The sequence below is a fragment of the Hylobates moloch genome, unplaced genomic scaffold, assembly GCF_009828535.3.
Source record: "Hylobates moloch isolate HMO894 unplaced genomic scaffold, HMol_V3 SCAFFOLD_3, whole genome shotgun sequence".
NCBI classification, from domain to species: Eukaryota; Metazoa; Chordata; class Mammalia; order Primates; family Hylobatidae; genus Hylobates; species Hylobates moloch.
The window spans coordinates 1,570,310-1,590,862 of record NW_026652278.1 but is presented as its reverse complement, the minus strand read 5'-3'; the positions used below and the strand labels follow the sequence as shown (position 1 = coordinate 1,590,862).

Below are 20,553 nucleotides of genomic sequence, written 5' to 3'. Positions count from 1 at the left end.
GGGGCAGCCCTGCCTTCCGGGGAGCACCGGTGCCCAGGACTCTGCTTCTGAGACTGGCCTGTACGATGATTTTGTATAAATATCTCCAGTTAGAGCCTTTTAGTGTATTTCTTAATATAACAAACTGGTGTCTTAAAATACAAGACCAGCTGCCCAGCGATCGACACCAGATGGAGCAGCGGGGCTCGCAGTGGCCGGGATCCCTGACAGTGGAATGCTGAGGTGAGAACCGCGTTTCGTGAAACCACCATCACGCACGGGAAACAGGGTTGGGGTGAGGGGCGGTACGGTCCTAAGAAAGCTCTCCAGCTCCACACAGTCACCTTCACTCACTCCCCAGATGAAGATTGCAAAGAGGCGAAACCTGTGATTTCCTTAATAATCACAGTCTCCATCTGGTGAGTGGTTAAAGTCACGTTCCGTTTTCATTTTCCTTTTGGTTGCTGGGAAATGCTTCTGATAGTAATAGTTTTCGCTTCTGCAACTCCCATTGTCTTAGGCTCTGTAGCTCTCCATTTTCTTCTTATCCTTGGGACGTGTCTTGGACATTTCTAACAGGCTGTGTTCCTGGACCTGAAACTCAGCTAGAGACTGGGTCCCTTGCAGATTTGCAGGGACCGTCCATCACTGGTGTGTAGATGCAAAAACAAAACACTGGCACCACCCAGTCAGAACTGGCAGGGGCTGCCTGCACTGGGCACCAACCCTGCAGATGGTCAGGCCCAGACCACGTGACTGCCTGCCGGGCTCTACCCCCAACCGCAGCCCAGCCAAGGCCGAGAGGGGGCTGCACTTCCACCAATCAGAGGTCCAGATAGAGCTCCGTCTGCTTGAAGGGGTCGACTACGTGACATCGAGTTTCATAATCAGTGGTACTTTCCATTTATTAATATTATATCTTTGAAGATGACTGTGTGACCTTAGACAATTTACTTGCTTGCCTTGGAGTTGTTAGAAAATTATCTTTGGGGCTGGGCATGGTGGCTCACGCCTGTAATCCCAGCACTTTGGGAAGCTGAGGCGGGTGGATCACGAGGTCAGGAGTTCAAGACCAGCCTGGCCATCATAGTGAAACCCCGTCTCTACTAAAAATACAAAAAATTTAGCCAGACGTGGTGGTAGACGCTTGTAATCCCAGCTACTTGGGAGGCTGAGGCAGGACAATCACTTGAACCCAGGAGGCGGAGGTTGCAGTGAGCCGAGATTGCGCTGCTGTACTCCAGCCTAGGTGACAGAGTGAGACTCCATCTCAAAAAAAGGTTGGGACATCTTTTTAAGTGTGTCTGTTCCAGGAGGATGGGAAACACTAATTTATGATTCCAAGAACTTTCAGGGGACATTTGTTATCCAAACCGAAATATCTGAACACAGTGTAACCCTGGTTCTTACTAGAAGTGTTTTTTCTTACAGAAGCTGTGAACTGGTCATACGTACAGCATTCACAAGTCCCCAGAGGAGGGTGTCAAAGTCTTGCCCTTGCCTCTGGCCCCCTGGATCATTCTGGATACTTGTTTCTTGGGGGGGGGGGGTACTTCCAGTTTTTATACAAACACAAATAAGATTCACTCCTGTTTCCCTTTCTACACATTGGGTAGCATCCTGTGCATGCCGCGGGGCAGCTGGCTGTCCTCACTGCGCGCATCTGGGCAGGCTGTCCACACCGTCCGTGAAGCCTCACCGGCCGCTGCACCACCGGTGGCGTCGCCACACATGTAGGACGTGGCTTCTGACGCCACAGGGCTATGCGCTGAGGCGCTGCCTTTCTAACAAGCCCCCAGGCAGCACGCTGACACCCCTAGTCCAGGGACCACACTTTTTCTTTTTTTTTTAGTAAAAAGGTATCTTCTATTTATTTTCCTTCTTAGTATTGTACTTTGAAATAATTTTGAACAGGTTTTGGAAATCCTGCAGCCTTCACCCAGCCCCCTAACAATGGTGTGTCCTGCAGCTTCATGGGGACTCGCACCATGCAGGGCGAGTGGCCTCACCTGCACCTGCCTTGGCACCCGCCTAGCTGTCTCACGAGTCGGTTTTTCCTGTCCAGGGCCTTCCCAAAGGGCCCACATTGTATTTCGTTGTCTCCCTGTCTTCCAGTCTCTGCTGCAGTCTTTCAGGACCCGAGCACTTGGGAAGTGTGGGCAGGCATTTTGTAGACTCCCCTTCAATTTTGGTTTGCCTGATATTTTCTTGTGATTAAACTGCAATTATGTATTCTGGGAAGAACACGGAAGAGATCTGGCCTCCTCTGCATCAGATCAGGATGTAGGTGGTGTCTGCCAGGTCTCTTCACTGTAGAGTTACTGTTTTCCTTGGTGTAATGAGTATCTTGCAGGGACACAATGAGAATATCCTCTCAAGAACCCACTAACTTTAGTTTCCATCGACAAATCAGCACTTACTGGTATTTGCCTGATGGTGAGTTTCTGTTATTTATTTATTTTTTTGAGACAAATAACCGTCACCACCACCGGGACCCAGGGCTGGCCATGTACACGGCTGTTGGAGGATCATTGCTTCCAGGCCCTTTTGTTGAGTGGCACTTGGAAAGACACACTCCCCCATGCACAGCTGCAGCTCAAACCGCAACTCACTGCTAAACCAAACCCAGCAAACCCACGGCTTCATGCTAGCCTTCCTTGTGACTGTCCAGCAGTGGGAAATGAGGCTGTCATTATGTGTAACATCACACAATGTTAATATGCCTGTGGTTTCAGGATTGCCAACCCATGGAAAGCAAATTCACTAGCAGGAGTATACTAGGTTCTTTTTTGTCACTTTAACCTTGCAGTATCCACCCCAAATGGTGTTCTCTGGTCATTTAGCTCACCAGCCCACCCCTTCAGTGTGGCTTTATTATATATAACAGTGAGGTTCCCTTACTGTAGGTATTCCATTTTGGATTCCCCCAAAATAGTTATTTATTGAATTTGGCAGCATGTGAAGCATTAGTGTGGTTCTAAGTCTGTTACACAAAAAGCTGCACTCCTTCCACCCTCTTCCATTTTCCATCTCCACCTGTTTCCACCCCGTGGTAACCAATCTCATTTAATTCTACCTTATTCACCCTAATTTTTTGGCACAAATGAGCAGGTATGTGTTTTTCTTAGCTTTTTTTCACAGAAAGTATACTATATATACTTAAATAATCCTGTATTTTGTCCTCCCATTTGCAGTTTGGATGGGGCTCAGCAGGTTCAGTTCATCTGTGCTCCAGACTGTCAGCGAGGGCATCTCTCCTGGCACTGGAGGATCCACAGAGGGGGCCACATGGCTGGCAGGGGTGCTAGCTGCTGGATCCTATCTGACCAGGCCTCTCTACTGAGCAATGTGGCTTCTTCCCAGCGCAGAGGCTGGGCGCCAAGAGCATGCACCCCCAAAGAGACAGGAAGTGGTGGCTGCCAGTTTCTTAAGGCTGGGCGGTTCCAGAAAGTGGTGCTGCACCACTGGCATCACTCCCTCCTTATCCCATTGGCCTGAGTCCAGAGCCGAAGGGGCACAGACCCCCATCACTCATTAAGGGCTGTCAAAAAAACTAGGGGGCTTTTTTTTTTTTTCGAGACAGAGTCTCGCTCTGTCACCCAGGCTGGAGTGCAGTGGCACGATTTTGGGTCACTGCAACCTCTCCCTCCCGGGTTCAAGCAATTCTCCTGCCTCAGCCTCCCAAGTAGCTAGGACTACAGGTGCACGCCGCCACACCCAGCTAATTTTCTTGTATTTTAGTAGAGACGGGGTTTCACCGTGTTGGCCAGGCAAACTCCTGAGCCCAGGCAATCCACCCACCCCAGCCTCCCAAAGTGCTGGGATTACAGACGTGAGCCACGGCACCTGGCCGGGGGCTGTATTAAAACTGCTACAGGTTTCCTGTTTCAAGGAGCTGCTTCCAAATGTTCTTTCCTTTCTGCTAGGGACACATCTATTTTTGCACGGTGTTTTACTTCACGTACCCTGGAAACCCTTCTCATCGCGGGCTCTTCCCCTTGGTGCATGAGTGGCCAAGCACCGGCCCTGCAGGGCAGCACTGTCGCTCTCTCGAGTCTCTATGCATGGGCACCTGAGTTGCTTCATATATTTTAATACAAACATGTTATAATAAATACTGCGTATTTAGTTACATCCTTGTGCATGTGCACGTAGAATTTTCTAGGTCTATCCAGAGTGAGTTCCTAGAAGTGGGTTGTGCGTCCAAAGCATAGATGCATGGCTAGTTTTTTGAGGTGTTGCCGACTCCTCTCTCTCGCAGCCATGTGCATTCCTTCTAAGCAACGTGTAGGCGTCACGTTCCACACCCTAAGCAGATGTGTATGGGCAAATGTCTGCATCGGAGTAAATACTAGGTAAATAGTGGCCAAGTGTCCAGTGTTTTTATATCAAAATCATTTAGATAATGTTAATTTTGTAAACTTGTTCATGATTAAAATGAGTGGTATGGGCAGTTATTCGTATTAACCACTGTAGAAAAGAAGGGCCATTTACAAAAGCTATCCAGAAAGGCTTACTGCCATTATCCTACCTCAAAGATAAAAACATTCAGATACACGTAACACACATCAAACTTGTTTCATTTTTAATAAAATGTCTAATGTTACAATCTAATGAAAAACACCTCTAGAAAACTTGATTCTTGGTCTCCCATCTGTCTAAAGCACTCCAGTCCCAAAGTTGTTGTTTTGAAACAGGGTCTTGCTCTTGCTCAGGCCACGTGCACTATCCTGGTTCACTGCAGCCTTGAACTCCTGGGCTCAAGGGATCCTCCCAAGTAGCTGGGGCGACAGGTGTGACACCACATGAGGCTAATTTTTGTATTTTTTGTAGAGACGGTCTTGCTATGCTCCCCCAGGCTGGTCTCGAACTTCTGGACTCGTGATCCTCCTACCTGGGCCTCCCAAAGTGTTGGGATTACAGATGTGGAGCCATCACACTGGCCCAGTCCCGGAGCTTAGTATCTCCAACTAGTTTTTTTTTTTTTCTGAGATGGAGTCTCGTTCTCCCTCCCAGGCTGGAGTGCAGTGGCATGATATCCGCTCACCGCAACCTCTGCCTTCTGGGTTCCAGCGGTTCTCCTGCCTCAACCTCCCAAGCAGCTGGGATTACAGGCACGTGCCACTGCGCCCAGCTAATTTTTGCATTTTTATTAGAGACGGGGTTTCATCATGTTGGCCAGGCCAATCTTGAACTTCTGACCTCAGGTGATCCGCCCACCTCAACCTCCCAAAGTGCTGGGATTACAGGCATGAGCCACTGCGCCCAGCCATACAGCTGGTTTCACTGAGAGTTCAGCCATTGTCATCTGTGAGGGGGACACGTGGTTGGCTTTGTTGTGTGCTAACTTTGATGGTGACTAGGGGGTTCACTGAGCTCTGTAAGGTGCTGAAACTCCACTGATGTTTGTGATGAAAGACAAACAGCAAACATATTTGCTCTAAAACAAAAACGGAATTCTCTTGACCAGCGTGCTTCGAAATGATCTCAGACTATTCTGAGGTTAAATTATATAAAGGAATTCTGATGTCATGCCATGCACTTTCTCCAAATGTAAGACTTAGAGATGACTGCTTCCAAGGTAGTATCAACGAAGATTTTTACAAATGAAAACGTTAGATTTAACACCCAAATTAAGCGTGGAAAGGTGAAACATCAAGGCGGCAGGCAGCCTTTCTAAAAAGCTTGCTGTAGGAAAGATAATGTCAAAACAGGGACCAGTCCTGGTTTCATCAAGAAGCTATTATGGTGTCTGATTTTAAACCATATGTAAATACAGTAATCTGAAGGATTTGGCAAAGATTTATTTTTTTTTCCATTTCCAGTTTTTTAAAGTAGACACAGATTTGCTTAGAATAAAGCTGATTTTAAAAGCACACAAAAGTTGAGCACAAAGGAGAAGATTAAATTCAATGCAGAGTGGTAAGAGGAAAAAATACTGAGCAGGTGCCTTCAGCAGAAAACTGATCATCCAAGGTGATCACCTAATAATCGGAGACTTAATTCCTTATAATGCAAAAGCCGAAGAGTTTAGTGTATGAACTGTACAGCTGAGTTTGTAGCTCTATCTTGGTTTCTGTTGATTACGAACAATTAGCAAGTTATGTATAATCTTTAGTAGACAACCTGCATCCATTTAAATTAAATAATACTTTCTACAATAACGTGATATATAAGGCCACAATATTTATTTTGGACAAACCCCTTAAAGTAGCGATTTTATTATCAATGTTATTCATTCTTTTGAAATATAAAGTACTTCAACTGAATTAAGGTTGCAGATAATTTTTAAAATACAACATACATCATGACTGGTATATTAAAATTATTTATATTCAGATATTTATATCTAATATCAAATGAAAATTCACTACCAGATTTTTACAGTAGACATTAATCAGTCTGACATGCTTATGATCCCATAGGTAGAATTATAGATCAACATTTGTGTCTATTCTTTTACTAAATTAGGAACGCAGCATTTACAGAACAAATAAACACAAGTGACACGGCCACCCCAGGATCTAACAGCTCTTCAGTGAGCTGTGTTGCAAGCAGAAGTAATCCACTAACGAACTAAGTCAGACTCCAGTTCTTCATCAAAAGGTGCTGGTGGAGGTTGTCAGACGCCTTCCAATGTAGATCCTTAACAAAAATTATCAGCAGTTAATGTATCTTGTGATTCACAGGAGACTGTTACAGCTGAAACAGGGTACTCACTGTGGTTAGAGTTTATGCAAGGGGACTGGTGATTTTACACCCATTATAAAAATTTTGTAATGAATCTATCTGTAATCTTTTATCTAGTGTTTTATCAATATGTATTTTGTATTAATTAATTTAGAAAACATCAGATTGTATTCTTACATAGAAGGATCACCAAACTGAATGCTGTTTCCACACAGAAAGCCTCTGCTTTGTTCCAACTCAGTGCTGGGGGAAGTCACCTACCAGGGCAAGATGGTGTTGCTAGTTCATCACCACCAGTCTCACCAAAGCCAACTGCTTAAAAATGAAGCCCCTGCTCTCATGTGGTTTAAGTTTGGTAGTGGGAGAGATGTCCCAAACTAAAGATGCAGGAGTGTCAGAAAAGGCTTTTCAGCAATAGAGAGGCTCGCTCCAGCTGACCAGTGAACATCACTCCCGGAGGGAGGAGGATGGGTCTCCAGGAAAGGGCAGAATCGGAAGCCTCGCTGGCCTGGCCTATGGGCAGTGGTGTGGTGGGCACTGTGAGCACAGACAGTGCCGGCCTGTGGGCAGTGGTGTGGGCACCGTGAGCACAGACAGTGCCGGCCTGTGGGCAGTGGTGTGGGCACCGTGAGCACAGACAGTGCCGGCCTGTGGGCAGTGGTGTGGGCACCGTGAGCACGGACAGTGCCAGCCTGTGGGCAGTGGTGTGGGCACCGTGAGCACAGACAGTGCCGGCCTATGGGCAGTGGTGTGGGCACCGTGAACACAGACAGTGCCGGCCTGTGGGCAGTGGTGTGGGCACCGTGAGCATGGACAGTGCTGCAGCAGCTTTCGGGGCAGATTTTATTGTGCGGTTCTGAAAAGCAGCTGAGGGGGTGTGGGTCGCCAGTGGCAGCATCGGGCTCTGAAAACCTGGGCAGGACAAAGGACAGTAGGTGGGAAGTAGTGGCTGCAGAAATCTATCCTGAAACGAAAGGCTAAACCTCATATTTAAAATGAGGATCCCGAGGCCTTGCTCCCAGAGTCTGCTTGACAGTTCTGGAAAAGGCTCCAGAAAGCAAACTGCCTGGTGATGCTGATGTAGTCTGTGAGTCTGACTCCAAAAAGCACCAGCAGAAATAAAGGTGATGGGGGGTGGGGGGTGGATGGGAGAATGTGTACAAGAGCTAGGAGAAAACCATGCACACACGAGGGTGAGGTGGAGACACGGGCAGCGCTCAGGTCCCGGCCCAGGAGACTCAGTGGCTTTTATCCTGTTTCCTTCAAGGCCAGATGTGAGCCCTCTGGCCAACCTAACCCACCTGCCCCCAGTGGCATTCCAGTCTTTCCAGTCTGTCCAATACACGGCAGCCACAGAACACTGTCTGCACGCCAGGACGAGACACCTCCTCCACACTGAGAGGCTGGGACCAGCCCGAGGAGGAGTGGTTTCGGCTTCCCACTCTGGCTCTTCACCCCTGCCGCAGCTAAAGCTCTTCAGAATCCACGGCGGCACCTGCCTGGTCTCTGTTTTCTGCAGAGTGAGTTAGTATAAGAAGCCAGAAAAGGCCAGGCGCGGTGGCTCACGCCTGTAATCCCAGCACTTTGGAGGCCAAGGTGAGCAATCACTTGAGTTCGAGATCAGCCTGGGCAACGTGGCAAAACCCCATCTCTATTAGAAATACAAAAATTAACCAGGCGTGGTGGTGGGCACCTGTAATCCCAGCTACCCAGGAGGCTAAGGCAGGAGAGTCTTGAACCCGGGAGGCAGAGGCTGCAGTGAGCCGAGATCACGCCACTGCACTCCAACCTGGGCAACAAGAGCGAAACTCAAGCCAGAAAAATCAGAGCCCGCATCGGTTCCTTTATTGCTGAGAGTTAACTAGAACAGTCCTGTCTGGAGAAGTACAGCAAGTAACTGAGACCCTCCATCTACAGCCGACAGCTGGGTGCATTCCCACCACGCAGTACTATGCAGAAATGAGACTGCTTTCAACTACACACAGGACAAAGAGGTCAGACATAAGAATCCCTGCTTTGGCTCCGTTTATATTCAGTGAACAGGCAGACTCGTCCAGGCCAGACAGCAGCACCACGGGGCGCCTGTGCTGGGGCCTTCTGGGGCTGCAGGCTGGTGGTTTCTTGACCTGAGCAGTGACTGTGGGTGTGTGTGTGAAAATGCACCAAGCTGTAACTGATGATCTGGACTTCAGGAAACAGTTTACGAATAAATCACCGCGACCCAGAATCGCCCCACGACACGCCATGACAGGAGTCACAGTCACATCACCTACCCCAATCCGATGGCCAGCAAATGAGAGAGCAGCAGAGATGGAAGGAAAACTTTCAGAAATTCTGCAGAGAATATGCCCCCTTTCTTCATGACGCTCGTGTTCCTCATGCTGAGGGTGGCCGTGCGCTTCGGGTGTTTAAAGAGGAACTCCCTGAGGCGGGAAGAAACGTGTCAGCTGATGTGTCCTCTGTCAAGGGGTGCCCCCGTGACACTGAGAACACACTCACTTGGGGGGAATATTTTCAGGCCGACTTGACCAATCCCATATCCAATCTGAGTTTTTCTTCAAGATGCTTTCAACTTCTTTCCTTCTCTCAATATCATCTTCCTCAGACTAAGATAAAGTCAATGTTAAATGCAGATTAATGTACCACACGTGACACGGGAAAGCACCCAGCTCCCACCCGAACTTCAGATCCGCAGGCTCAATTCAAGTGCCCAGAGGCACATGTCACTGCCTCGGACTGTGGTCCAAGGGGAGTCCTGGGGCTGGGGGCCTTCCCCGGGCCGCACCGCACTCCCGGCTCACAGCATGCTCGCCTCCTCCAGGGACAGATCACCTCTGGGGGAGCCCCACTCAGGGCGTAAATACATTTGGTTCACTGTGAGATTCTGGGGGCACTGACAGCGGCAAACACTGTCCTAGGGAAGTCATGTGACATGAGGGCAAAGATGGTGACTGCAGCACTGGTTATAACAAAAGAAAATGAAAACAGCCAAAAATGGCTCAAAAAAACCAGGGACATGACGAAGGAAACGGACACTGTATAGTGAGCAGGTTTCCAAGATGCTTCCGGGGTAAGCAGGAGGGAAAAGGCAGAAATGTGCACATGACCACAGCTGCGGCCAAATCCTCAGAATTATACAGCAGCACGAAACATTCAAGAGGATTTTAAATCTGAGAGTCTATAAGTGTTTTTCTCTCCTTTTTTGCATTTTCAAGATTCTGTACCTGAACATCTAATTCCTTTTAAAACTAAGGGGGAAGTTTTGTTTAAAACAGTGAAAACGGCAAGACCCTGTCTCAAAAAAATAAAATTGAAAATACTCAAGAATATAGCTCCCCAAACTTACCAAACATCTGGGTACACCCAAGCTGGGTACAGCCCCAAGTGCCCAGGAGCACGCCGCATGCCCTAGTTGCACCCACACACCCACGGCCAGGGCTCCTGGGGCTCCCGAAATCATGCTGCCCCTCGGAGTGGGGCCAGGGGGATGCCCTGAGAAAGCCTGGGTAACAGGGACTCCTTGTTTCCTTGGTGAAGGAAGCCTTGAGGGAAGCTAGCACCGAAGGGCCAGCTACCAATCCTGCCTGGAAGGCCATGCTTCCTCACAGAGCTTCCAAAATACAGCACACGGTCCATCATTAAAGTTCTCACCAGCAACAAACATCCAAGAAAACATTTATCGCGCATCTCATCTGCAACAAGGTAAGGCACTACCAGATACAACGGAGCGAGACGGTACTGATCACTGCCTCGAACCCTATCTGTGCCGGAGTAGGAAGGGAGAATGACAGTAAACCAAGGCAATAACCCCAGGTACACTTTTTCCTCTAAGACTCTGCTTTCACAACAATGCTGAATGCCGGTATGTAAGGCCCATTAAATAGCTGTTAACAGAAAAGTCATCTTAGGCTGGACACGGTATCTCACACCTCTAGTCTCAGTATTTTGGGAGGATCACTTGAGCCCTGGAGTTCAAGACCAGCCTGGGTAACCCAGGGAGACCCCGTCTCTACAAAAAAACTTTTTCAAAAAAGAAGAAAAAGTGATGATCGTACACTAAATTATCAGGCTGATCAGCCACTAATGCTACACTGCTCAGGCACCAGTTAGCTCAGGACTAATGCTAGGAAAGGCACAGGGTGTAATTTCCGGCAGGCAGTGACAATGTCTAATGAAGACACCTCAGTCACAGCCACAGTGGCCAAATGGCCTCAATGGCCCCATGGGTAACGCCTGGGTCCCACACAGCACGCAAATATTAAAACCCACTCACTGTCCAACCAGCAACCACGAGGAAACACCAGCCAGTAGCTGGCTCACTGCCACCCTTTCCAGTGGTCCCTCCCTCCTCTCTAGGCTGCAGCCACCAGGGAGCCCTTCCTCCTTTCTGGTGTATCCCTGATGGCAGGCAGGGACAGGAGGCCCCTGCTGCCTGTCTCGGTGCCTCCCCTGCTCAGCTGAGTGTCCAGCCCATGTGCTTGTGGATGTTCCCACCTATGGTTTCTTTTTGTTTTTGTTTTTTTTAAAGCAGGAGACACCCTTAAAGCCCGACTTTTCTCTGAGGTGCTCAATTACATTTAAAACGGTTTCCTGTACAAAAAGATCACAAATACTTTTACAACTGCACACTCTCCTTCCAGCTTACCTGTGAGCTGTTTTTCTCTCCAATGCTATGGGTATCTGTTTCAGAAACTCTGTTGGTATCTTGTGGTGTCTGTGAGCGAGGTGGACTTGGCAATGTGAATAGAATGGGAAAAACAACATCATGTGAACATTCTATCATTAGAAGCTCAAACCCCAAAGGCAGTGAACCGCCTCCGTGATGAGGGGCTCTAGCCAGTCAGCGTACACGTCTTCCCTTCCACCCAGCACCAGCCAGAGCCAAGCTATTCCTCAGCCCTTTCGACTGAGCACGACAGGAGTTAGCTAGCCATTCTTCCAGAGAAGACGCAGGGGCAACTGGCAAGCAGCTGGCTTTGTCACCTGCCACCTTCACGGTCTGTTGCACGGCTCTCAAGGGCACGCGACCTTTGACCACTGTCAGCCACTCTACCTTGGAGTCACTCAGAAGTGCTGCTAACCAGGAACGGCTCCCCTGCAACCACAGCCCTGCTGAGGCGCGTGAGTGCGTTTCCCAGAGCGGGGTTTGTGGCTGTTCTGCTGCCTACTGACAACTTGAACACGGCTGCCTACTGACAACTTGAACACGGCTCCCCACAGACTAAGTCCCAGGTCACTGCATCCCCAAAGAGGGCAAGGCTCCTATGTAAGAACGGACTGCCGCAGGAGCCACTCCCGAACGCGGCCTGAGGGGAGCAGCAGCCCACTGTCCTAGAGGTGACACGGGCACTTCCAGCTGTGACTCACCCACTGAAGACATCAGCACTGTAACACACACACTTGTTGACATGCACCTACCTGTCACAGTGAGAACTCTTGGAGCTGCTCCGTCCAGACTCATGCTGTGCGTCCAGCAGTATTTTTTCCATGTCACCGTTATAAATAGAAACCGAAGCTGGAACACTGCTCCCGTTCCCATTATTGCTAAAGTGCAATTCTACCCAGGAGCCTGGTGGGGACAAACAAAGGGGCACAGATGGAATTTTCTACCCACTCTGGAATCTGGTCTTAATATCTAACCAGCCTGCCCTTCCATTTCCAAGAGCTAGCAATGGTGACACACCAGGAACCATCCCTTAACCCCAACTTGAAGACATCCCTCTGCCCACTCTCATGGCAGTGACTGTACGCACACACTCCCCGGGTACAGGAAGGAAGCTCCCTGGGGCTCACACCACGGATCTGTCCCGCTCTTGCAGTTCCTTTATACCAAGCAAATGTCCAATAACTCTGCTGAGTCACCAGAATCCAATTAGAATACTTCCTTGCAGTGAGCTTTTATAAGAAAAAGGCTATTATTTGGAAAAAGAGGTCTTTTAAAAAAAAAAAACACTAATGTCAACATAAGCTTAAGGGATTTGAAGTTTTCTTTAAAAGGTTTAAACTCTATTTTTTGTTTCTTTTCGAGACAGTCTCGCTTTGTCACCCAGGCTGGGGTGCAGTGGCACAATGAAGACTCACTATAATCTCAGACTCCTAGGTTCAGGCCATCCTCTAGCTGATGCCTCCGGAATACTGGAACTACAGGCATGTACCACTACTCCTGGCTATTTTTTTTAGGAGATGGGGTCTCATTCTATCGCCCAGGCTAGTCTCGAACTTCTGGGCCCAAGCAGTCCTCTCACCTCAGCCTCCCAGTGTGCTGCGATTACAGGCGTGAGCCACCATGCCCAGCCTCTATCACTTGCGTTGCGTGGCTTACTTTGCATTTATATAATTTCTAACGAGGTTGAACACGGCTTTTTTTACAAGTTTGCTAGCCATCTGGATAGCATCTTTCTTGAACTGGCTCTTCGGATCTCTTATTCTTTTCTATTATCTGTCTTTCTCTTATTTGTGGGCATCCAGCAGTATTTTTTCCATGTCACCATTATAAATAGAACTGAGGCTGGAACGCTGCTCCCGTTCCCTTCCTGCTAAAAGTGCAATTGTGGGATAATTCTGTATTCTAGATACACGTTTTTCTGCATTTAAATACGTTGCAAGTAACTTTCACTCGGTAGCTTGCTCTTTTCACTTCTCATGTCTTCTGATGTACAGAAGTTCTTGATTTTAATTCAGTCAAATGCAGCAATCCCTTCCTGAGCTGAGATATTCTATTCTATTATTTTCACACAGCTCTGTTATGACAGTCACATTTAGATCCAAAATCTACATGGATTAATTTTTCCATTGATGTGATACGGATGTCCCATTTATTGCAGACAGCTCCCACCTCCCCTCTGCTCTGGGCTGCTTCCTTTGTCAGAAATCAAGCGTGCGTATAGGCACATGTCTATTTCTGGGCCCAGGATAATTTCTCTACTTTGTGTCATAGGTTTATTTATTTAAAGCAAATCTGGTAGAGGCTTCCTCTGGTAGCGTATGGAGGATGGAGTGCAGTGGGAGAAAGTGCAGGCCACAAAAGACGGAGAAACTTATGGACGAGAACAACAGAATTATCTCATTTTGCAGTCACTATAATTTTATTAAGCAGAATAATCACCCTGAGCTGCTGACTGTCCTTAAACCAACACAGCACTAATAACACCACGCAACTGGGGGAACGGAGCAGCCTCTTCATCTGTCTTGTTCGCTGGAAGCAAAGGCAGGTGCACAGCTTTCCACACACGAGGCATCTCTCCTGAAAGAGGGCTGGCCTGGGCTCAATACGCCACTCGTTGCAGAGTGTATTTCACATTAACCAGAAAAAAGCAAACCGAAGGCCCAGGAAGGAAAAGTGGATTTGCAGCTTACACCATCAACAGTCTCCCAGTAAGCTGCTAACGAAATGATCACAAATTTTCACATGAACCCATGGTTTTCTCTTTGGCGTCTCACGTTGCCTCATGTCCTGGCCCACACGAAGCACATCCCTAATACGAAGGCAAGCCAGGGTCTGTCTCGGAGCCTGGAGCTCAATGGAGGAGAAAGGCCCAGGCCAGTCTGACGCACACTCCGGCAGAGGCTATGTGGTGCCTTCCGAGATGTACAGACCACACCATTCCTGAAGCCGCCCATCTGACCAGACAGTATTGCCAAGTACTCTGATGTTCACTAGCCCTCCTTCCCTCTCTGGGGTTCAAATGCCACGCGGCCAGCTAGCCACGGCCTGCCCCTGAGAGAATGGCACCACGGCCTGTATTGGCCAGCTGTCTTTCTGCGCTGAATCTACAGTATTCACGTTCTGGGCCCGCTTCAATTTACTTGACTAAAGTGTTGTTCAGATATCTGACGACATGGAACACAAATGGAGCTTGAAGGTGTGGTGTCTCTTCTCCGATGCCACTGTTAACATCAAATGTGGGACACCAAGTCACCACCACCGGGGTGTCCAACAATTCAATTCCGTTCTATCTACCTAGACTTAGTGTCGGGCCCACAAGACTGTTCCCACAGATGCAAGTGGAGAATGGGGTGTCCAGGTTACCCACATTTCTGCCAGTGCCTCAGGGGATCCCACACACCTGCCTCAGGTTCAACAATTTACGACAATTCACACAACTCAGAAAAACACTTTACTTACATTTATCAGTTTACCAGAACAATTCAGAGCAGACAAATGGAAATGACATACAGCCCAGATCCCCACCCACCCCACACGCCCCAACTCTAACCCCAACCATGACATACAGCCCAGATCCCCACCCACCCCACACGTCCCAACTCTAACCCCAACCATGCTACCCACACCTCATGGCTCCCCCATCTCCATCTCCAGTCCCCTCCCCTCCTAGGAGGGGCTGCCCTGGGAATTTCCACCTCAAATAACTATCCTGGGGCTGCCCTTGAGCCACCGTATTAGCAGTGTATTCTGAAGGGGCTCCTTACAACTTACACCAAAAATGGTTAACCAAGGAGCACTTTTGGAATACGCTGCTAATAGGGTGACTTTATGAATAACGCACACACTGGTCAGGCTGCTCTGCCTATGGAGTCGCCACCTTTTTACTCTCTTAATAAACATGCTTAAGACACTTATTGGCACAGTGGCTCATGCCTGTAATCCCAGCACTTTGGGAGGCCGAGGCGGGCAGATCACCTGAGGTCAGGAGTTGGAGACCAGCCTGACCAACATGGTGAAACCCCGTCTCTACTAAAAATACAAAATTAGCCGAGCGTGGTGGGCGCCTGTAATCCCAGCTACTCGGGAAGCTGAGGCAGACAAATATCTTGAACCTGGGAGGTGGAGGTTGCAGTGAGCTGAGATCATGCCACTGCATTCCAGCCTGGGCAACAAGGGCGAAACTCTGTCTCAAAAAAAAAAGACGCTGCTCAGGAAACCCCAGGGGTTTAGGTGCTCTGCACCAGGAAGTAGGTAGGGTCAAGCCCAAACACTGTATCTATCACACAAGGGGCAAGCTGAAGACGACAGGGAGAGGAAGATGAAGTAGAGACAAGTGTATCTCTGTCTTCCTCTGTCTGTGCTACTGTAACAGAATCCCACAGACTAAGCGATTTACGAACAGAAATTGATCTCCGTTCTGGAGGCTGGGAAGTCCAAGATCCAGGCACCAACATCTGGTGTCGGGTGAGGGCCTTCCTGCCTCATCCCTTCATTGAGGTTACAGAGGGACCCACCTCCCTCCATCCAGCCCCTTAGAGCACTAATCCCATTCACTAGAGAGGAGCCCCCATGGCCAAGCCACCTCTTAAAGGCCCCCCTTTTACTACCATCCCACTGGCAACATGGAGGGACACATTCGAACCAAAGCAGTGCTTTTTAAAAATCGCCCCAGAAAGGGTCCTAAAAATCCAGGAAACAAGGAAAAAAAAACCCATTCCAGATTGTCCATGGCTAATGACTTTGGGCCCAAAAGCTGTATTCCCAGGAATGATTTACTAAGCGACAGGAGTTTTATTATTAACCTACAGCAACCGGGTAGGAAAGGAAGGCACTTCCTGGAGAATGCAGCATGCTGGTATCTACTCACATGTTACAGCTCTCCACTCAGATCATTCACCTTTTTGAAGAAAGATGGGGTTACAGTAAGGTTGCTTAATAACCTTAGAAAACTTGCTCATAATCACAAGTAGTTTACACTTCAAATAACTGTAGTATAATTAGGCCCCAGAAAGAAAGGTGCTGCTGTTACTGCTGCAAGAAAAGCCCTCCTTCCTAATCTCGTTTCACATCCCTCTCCTTATGTTCCTCCCCCTCCTCACTCACTTGTAATTTACATTGCTAACAAGACACACAGCCAGTGAATCTTACCTCCCTCCTCTATCAAGGCAGATGAGATTTTGAAAAGTCTAGACTATAAATAGTTATATCACATTACAAAAAGAAAACTGATAGGTCTGCCTCAGAGACAAAATACAATCCAACGAGTTCTTAATCCATTTATTCTCACTTTGTGTAAAAAAAAAAAAAAAAAATCTGACATCCAGCTTTTCTAGGTGCCCAAAGCAGTTCTCTCTCCAGTGACAGACGCCAGGGAATCCCTTCGATTCGCTGCCCTCTGCATGTCCCAGGTCAACTCCCTGGGTCCCATTCCTCAACATGGACTCACGGGCCACAGCCATAAGCCCCACGTGGAGTAAACAGAGGGCCAAGTTCTCAAGGCCACTCTATGCCCTAACCTGGGGTGACAATCTCAACTCTGGCTATGAAGGGAGAATCACCTGTGGTGTTTTTTCATTGTGTCCAAAAGCCTAGCCTCAGCCCACTATGAAAGTGACTATTTGGGATGCTGGGGTGGGATCCAGGCAAACAGATTGAAAAAGCTCTGGGATAAATGTCAGAACAGAGGGAGGCAGCATCCCAGAAAAATAGCCTGAAGCAGAGGAGCTGTGAACCCCAGAGGGAACTAGCACCCCCAAAACCATACAAAGGGCTTCTTCCCCAGGGGAGGTGGGCTCTAAGAAATTGCTGTTTTTACCTTTAAAAGCTTCTCAGGTTAGTGGGGAGAGGAACAAAAGATTTCAAGCATCAAGTCAGCCCGGTAGGTAAATCAGGTCCCTGGTTTCTAACGGGGCTCGTTTCCCTCCACCTTCCTCTTGCCGGACTCTCCTCCAGGACCCTGGCCTATCGCACGCAGCCTCAGGCATCTGGGCTCCAGGTATCCCACTGGTGCTTAATGCAGAGTCTTTGGCTTCTCCTTAAGTGTTGTTGCCAGCCTTATCTTTCACTCCACCTCTAGAACCTCATTGTGACCATCTCTGAAATGCAGGTCCTGGACGAGAATCTAGATGTCTGCAACCCCTTCAGGTCTCAAAGCGCACAATGCTACAATTCCACTCCAAAATAAGTAGAAACATCTTTTCCCCTCATACAACTTTGCCCATGGTGAGTTGCCTCTGACAAAAGAGAGAACCATCTGCCAGTTGCAGACACAGCAGTGGGTGAAGAGGTGAGGGCTTGGATCATTAAACACGGCCGCTCCAGAGTAAATGGGCATGCACTTTACTGAACTGATGCCCTCCTGGTGAAGACAGTGGGTCCTTCAAGGAAGTGATGCCCCCGCAACCGTGACACGATCTCATCACAGAATCCTACCTCTCCTGCATGTTAGCAGTGACATGTCTAGGAGAAAAGGGCCAAGTTCACGGCTGCAGTGAGCTATAATGATTGTGCTGCTGTACTCCAGCCTGGGTGACAGAGTAAGACTGGGCTCGTAAAAAATAAAAAGGAAAAAGACGAATACGAGCATCCTGCGAGTCAACAACTTTAGCTAGAATGATCAAGAGATAGAAAGGAACAGAACCAGCCCATTTTGCCATATTAACTCTTTAGGAAAAGCAGTTGGCCCCACAGCGTACACTCAGAGGAGAGAGTGCTTGCTGCTTCCATCTGTGGGTCTGGCTGCAAGGCTCCCAGAGTTCTCTGTTCCGAGGTAAACAAGGGGCAGTGAAATCGGACAGGCAGAGGTGAGCGCTGCCTGAGCCACCGCTCTGTGCTGGATTTGCAGGCAGCTGGAGCCCGTGGGACCGGCCAACCCCGCCCACGCCGAGCCCAGGGTGGCCCCGTCCTGCCGCGCGGACACTCAGGGCGGCCCAAGGAATCGCCTACATGGGATCCACCCCGCGGGTAACTACCTTTTTATAGAATAAACAAAACAGAAAAACAAAAATCTCGTAACTCCGGCGCTGGCCGTCTTGCACTGCCAATGACTCAGCAGCCTGTGTAAGTTACATACTGGAGAGAGGACCGAGCCCCCCCGGAGCCCCCTCCACCTCCCAGCGCCCAGATCCCAGCCAGGCAGTGAAACGCACAATGTCAGGAGTAACGCGGCTTCACAACCGGAAAATAGGTGATTTTATGGCAAAGAGTTTATAAAAACATCCCTTGGATTTTATTTTATGACAAGAGACAGGAAAACATCTCTTAATCTATTTCAAAATAGTAATTAGCCAATGTTTAAATTTCAAGAGGAAAAATCCGAATTACAGAATTTTAAAAAATATGGTTCTAGGCCAGGCGCGCCTGGTAGCTCAGGCCTATAATCTCAGCACTTCGGGAGGCCGAGGCGGGAGGATCGCTTGAGCCCAGTTCAGACCAGCCTGGGCAACATAGTGAGACCCCGTCTCTTAAAAAAAAAAAAAGTTAAAAAAAAATGGTTGTAGTGTTCAAATGTGTGTATGTATATATATGTGTATATATGTGTATACGTGTATATATGTATATATATATATACATAAAACGGTAACTAAGTCCTGCCTAGTAAAATCTTTTTTTTGTAATAAAATTAGTAACTCACTAAATTTATGAGAATATATGGTTTTAAAAACTCTCAATGAAGATTAAAAGTTCACTGTCAGAGGTTTCAGCAGTGCTTTCCCAAGCTTATTTACATGCTAATTTTGCTTAGTAAACTCTGGCTTCAAAGAACACAAAGGTCAGCTGCCACCAGGTCCCTCCTCCGAGGCTTGGGCCCTAGGGACCCTGGGAAGGCGGCTTCAGTGCCCGCTTCCCTGAGCAAAGGCTCGTCTGGACTCTGACGCGGACCCACCGGGTGGGGTGGGTCTCCACGCCACCCGGCTGTGCGTGGGGCAAGTCCTGCACCCCGGGCCTGCGTTTCCCGCTGCGTGAACGGATGGTCCTGCGAATCTAGCCAAGGGCACACAGCGAGCCTCTACTCGGGCATTAAGCAGGCTATAACGACTGAGTGCTGCACGAGCAGCGTCCTTTTGCTTGTTTTCTTAACCCGTAGGTCATTTAAAGCTTTGTTTTGGAATGACCCTCTAGTGGAACTGGAACATGCCCATTTAATGCCATATTTTAAAAATGCTGTGACCCCCTCCCATCTCCGCGTTCACCCTTCAGGAAATCCTAAGTCACCATGGATATAAACATTAATAACAAAATTAAAGCACATAACAGGCCACTTGCCACGCCTTGGTGTTTGGTCACTAAAACCAATACTGGTCTGAACTACAGACCGCGGAGGGCAACGTGGACTTTGAGGCTGTTCGGGCCAACTGCGAGACGCAGATTCACCTCCAGGTGGAATTCTAGCTCGCACGGAGCTGGAGCATCGGGGCTTTCCCGTGCGGTCCGACCCGGGTCCAAGCCAACCCCCGCCCGAGCGGCGAGGCCGCGAACCCCGGGCAGTACGCAAGGTCCCCACGCCCCGGGCTCCGCATGCCCGCAGGAGGGGTGGGTACGGGAGGGGAGGATGGCGCAGCCTCGCCCGGCCCGCGATGCCCCCTAGGCCTCCCCGGCAACCTCCCCTTGTCGCCCCCTTGGCCTCCCTCTGGCCTTCCCCAGGCTTCCCCCCCGCGCCCCCTCGGCTCCCGCGCCGCCTCCTCCGCCTCACCCTGCAGGCTCTCCTCCTGCATCCCGGGCGCTCCGTTCTGCGACATGGCGCCGGAGGGCGACTGCGGCGATGGCAGTCTGCGCCGGGCTGCGGGCTTGCTTCAGCTGCGGGCGGTGGGAAAGCGGAGGCAGGAGCGCCGCGGCCCAGCTGCGCTCCGGGACTGAGCCGAGCCCCGCAGCCCGGCCGGAGGAACTCACAGGGCAGGGCGGGGCCGGGCGGATCTGCGGCCGCGTCGCCCATTGGCCGCTTCGCGGGGCCTGCGCGTGCGCAGAGGCGTGGGGTGCGTGTGGCACGTGCGGCGCGTGCGCGGGGCGGGTCCTGGGATGGGCGAGGGGCAGGGGCCTGCGGTGCGCGGGACGCGGGCGGGGCGAGGGGCGGGGCGAGGGCCGGGGCGAGGGGCGCGCAGGCGCGAGGGTGGCAGCGACCGCCTGAGGTGAGCCGCCGTGGGCTGGACGCCGCGGGCCGCGTGACGAGTGGGCTGGGCGGTCGTCGCCGCGGCAGGCGGTGGGCCGGGTCCTCTTTTAAG

At 49.6% G+C, this 20,553-nt stretch overlaps 1 protein-coding gene across 1 annotated transcript; it reads right to left on the bottom strand.

Moving 5' to 3' along the window:
• Positions 1–5,763: 5,763 nt before the first annotated feature.
• BNIP3 (BCL2 interacting protein 3) lies at positions 5,764–20,229 on the bottom strand. Its single transcript, XM_032174960.2, has 6 exons — positions 20,028–20,229; positions 12,088–12,238; positions 11,315–11,399; positions 9,169–9,275; positions 8,943–9,092; positions 5,764–6,624 (listed from the first exon to the last, which is right to left on the bottom strand). The coding sequence occupies exons 1-6, from the start codon at positions 20,071–20,073 to the stop codon at positions 6,579–6,581; spliced, it is 585 nt and encodes a 194-aa protein (XP_032030851.2). The 5' UTR covers positions 20,074–20,229; the 3' UTR covers positions 5,764–6,578.
• Between the last annotated feature and the right edge of the window lie 324 nt (positions 20,230–20,553).

Coding starts and splice junctions, on each gene's coding strand:
- BNIP3 (XM_032174960.2), bottom strand. CDS start 20,073: ATGTCGCAGAACGGAGCGCCCGGGATGCAGGAGGAGAGCCTGCAGG. Junction 12,239..20,027: donor GCAGGAGGAGAGCCTGCAGG/GTGAGGCGGAGG, acceptor TGTCCCCACCAG/GCTCCTGGGTAGAATTGCAC. Junction 9,276..11,314: donor GAGAGAAAAACAGCTCACAG/GTAAGCTGGAAG, acceptor ACTTTATCTTAG/TCTGAGGAAGATGATATTGA.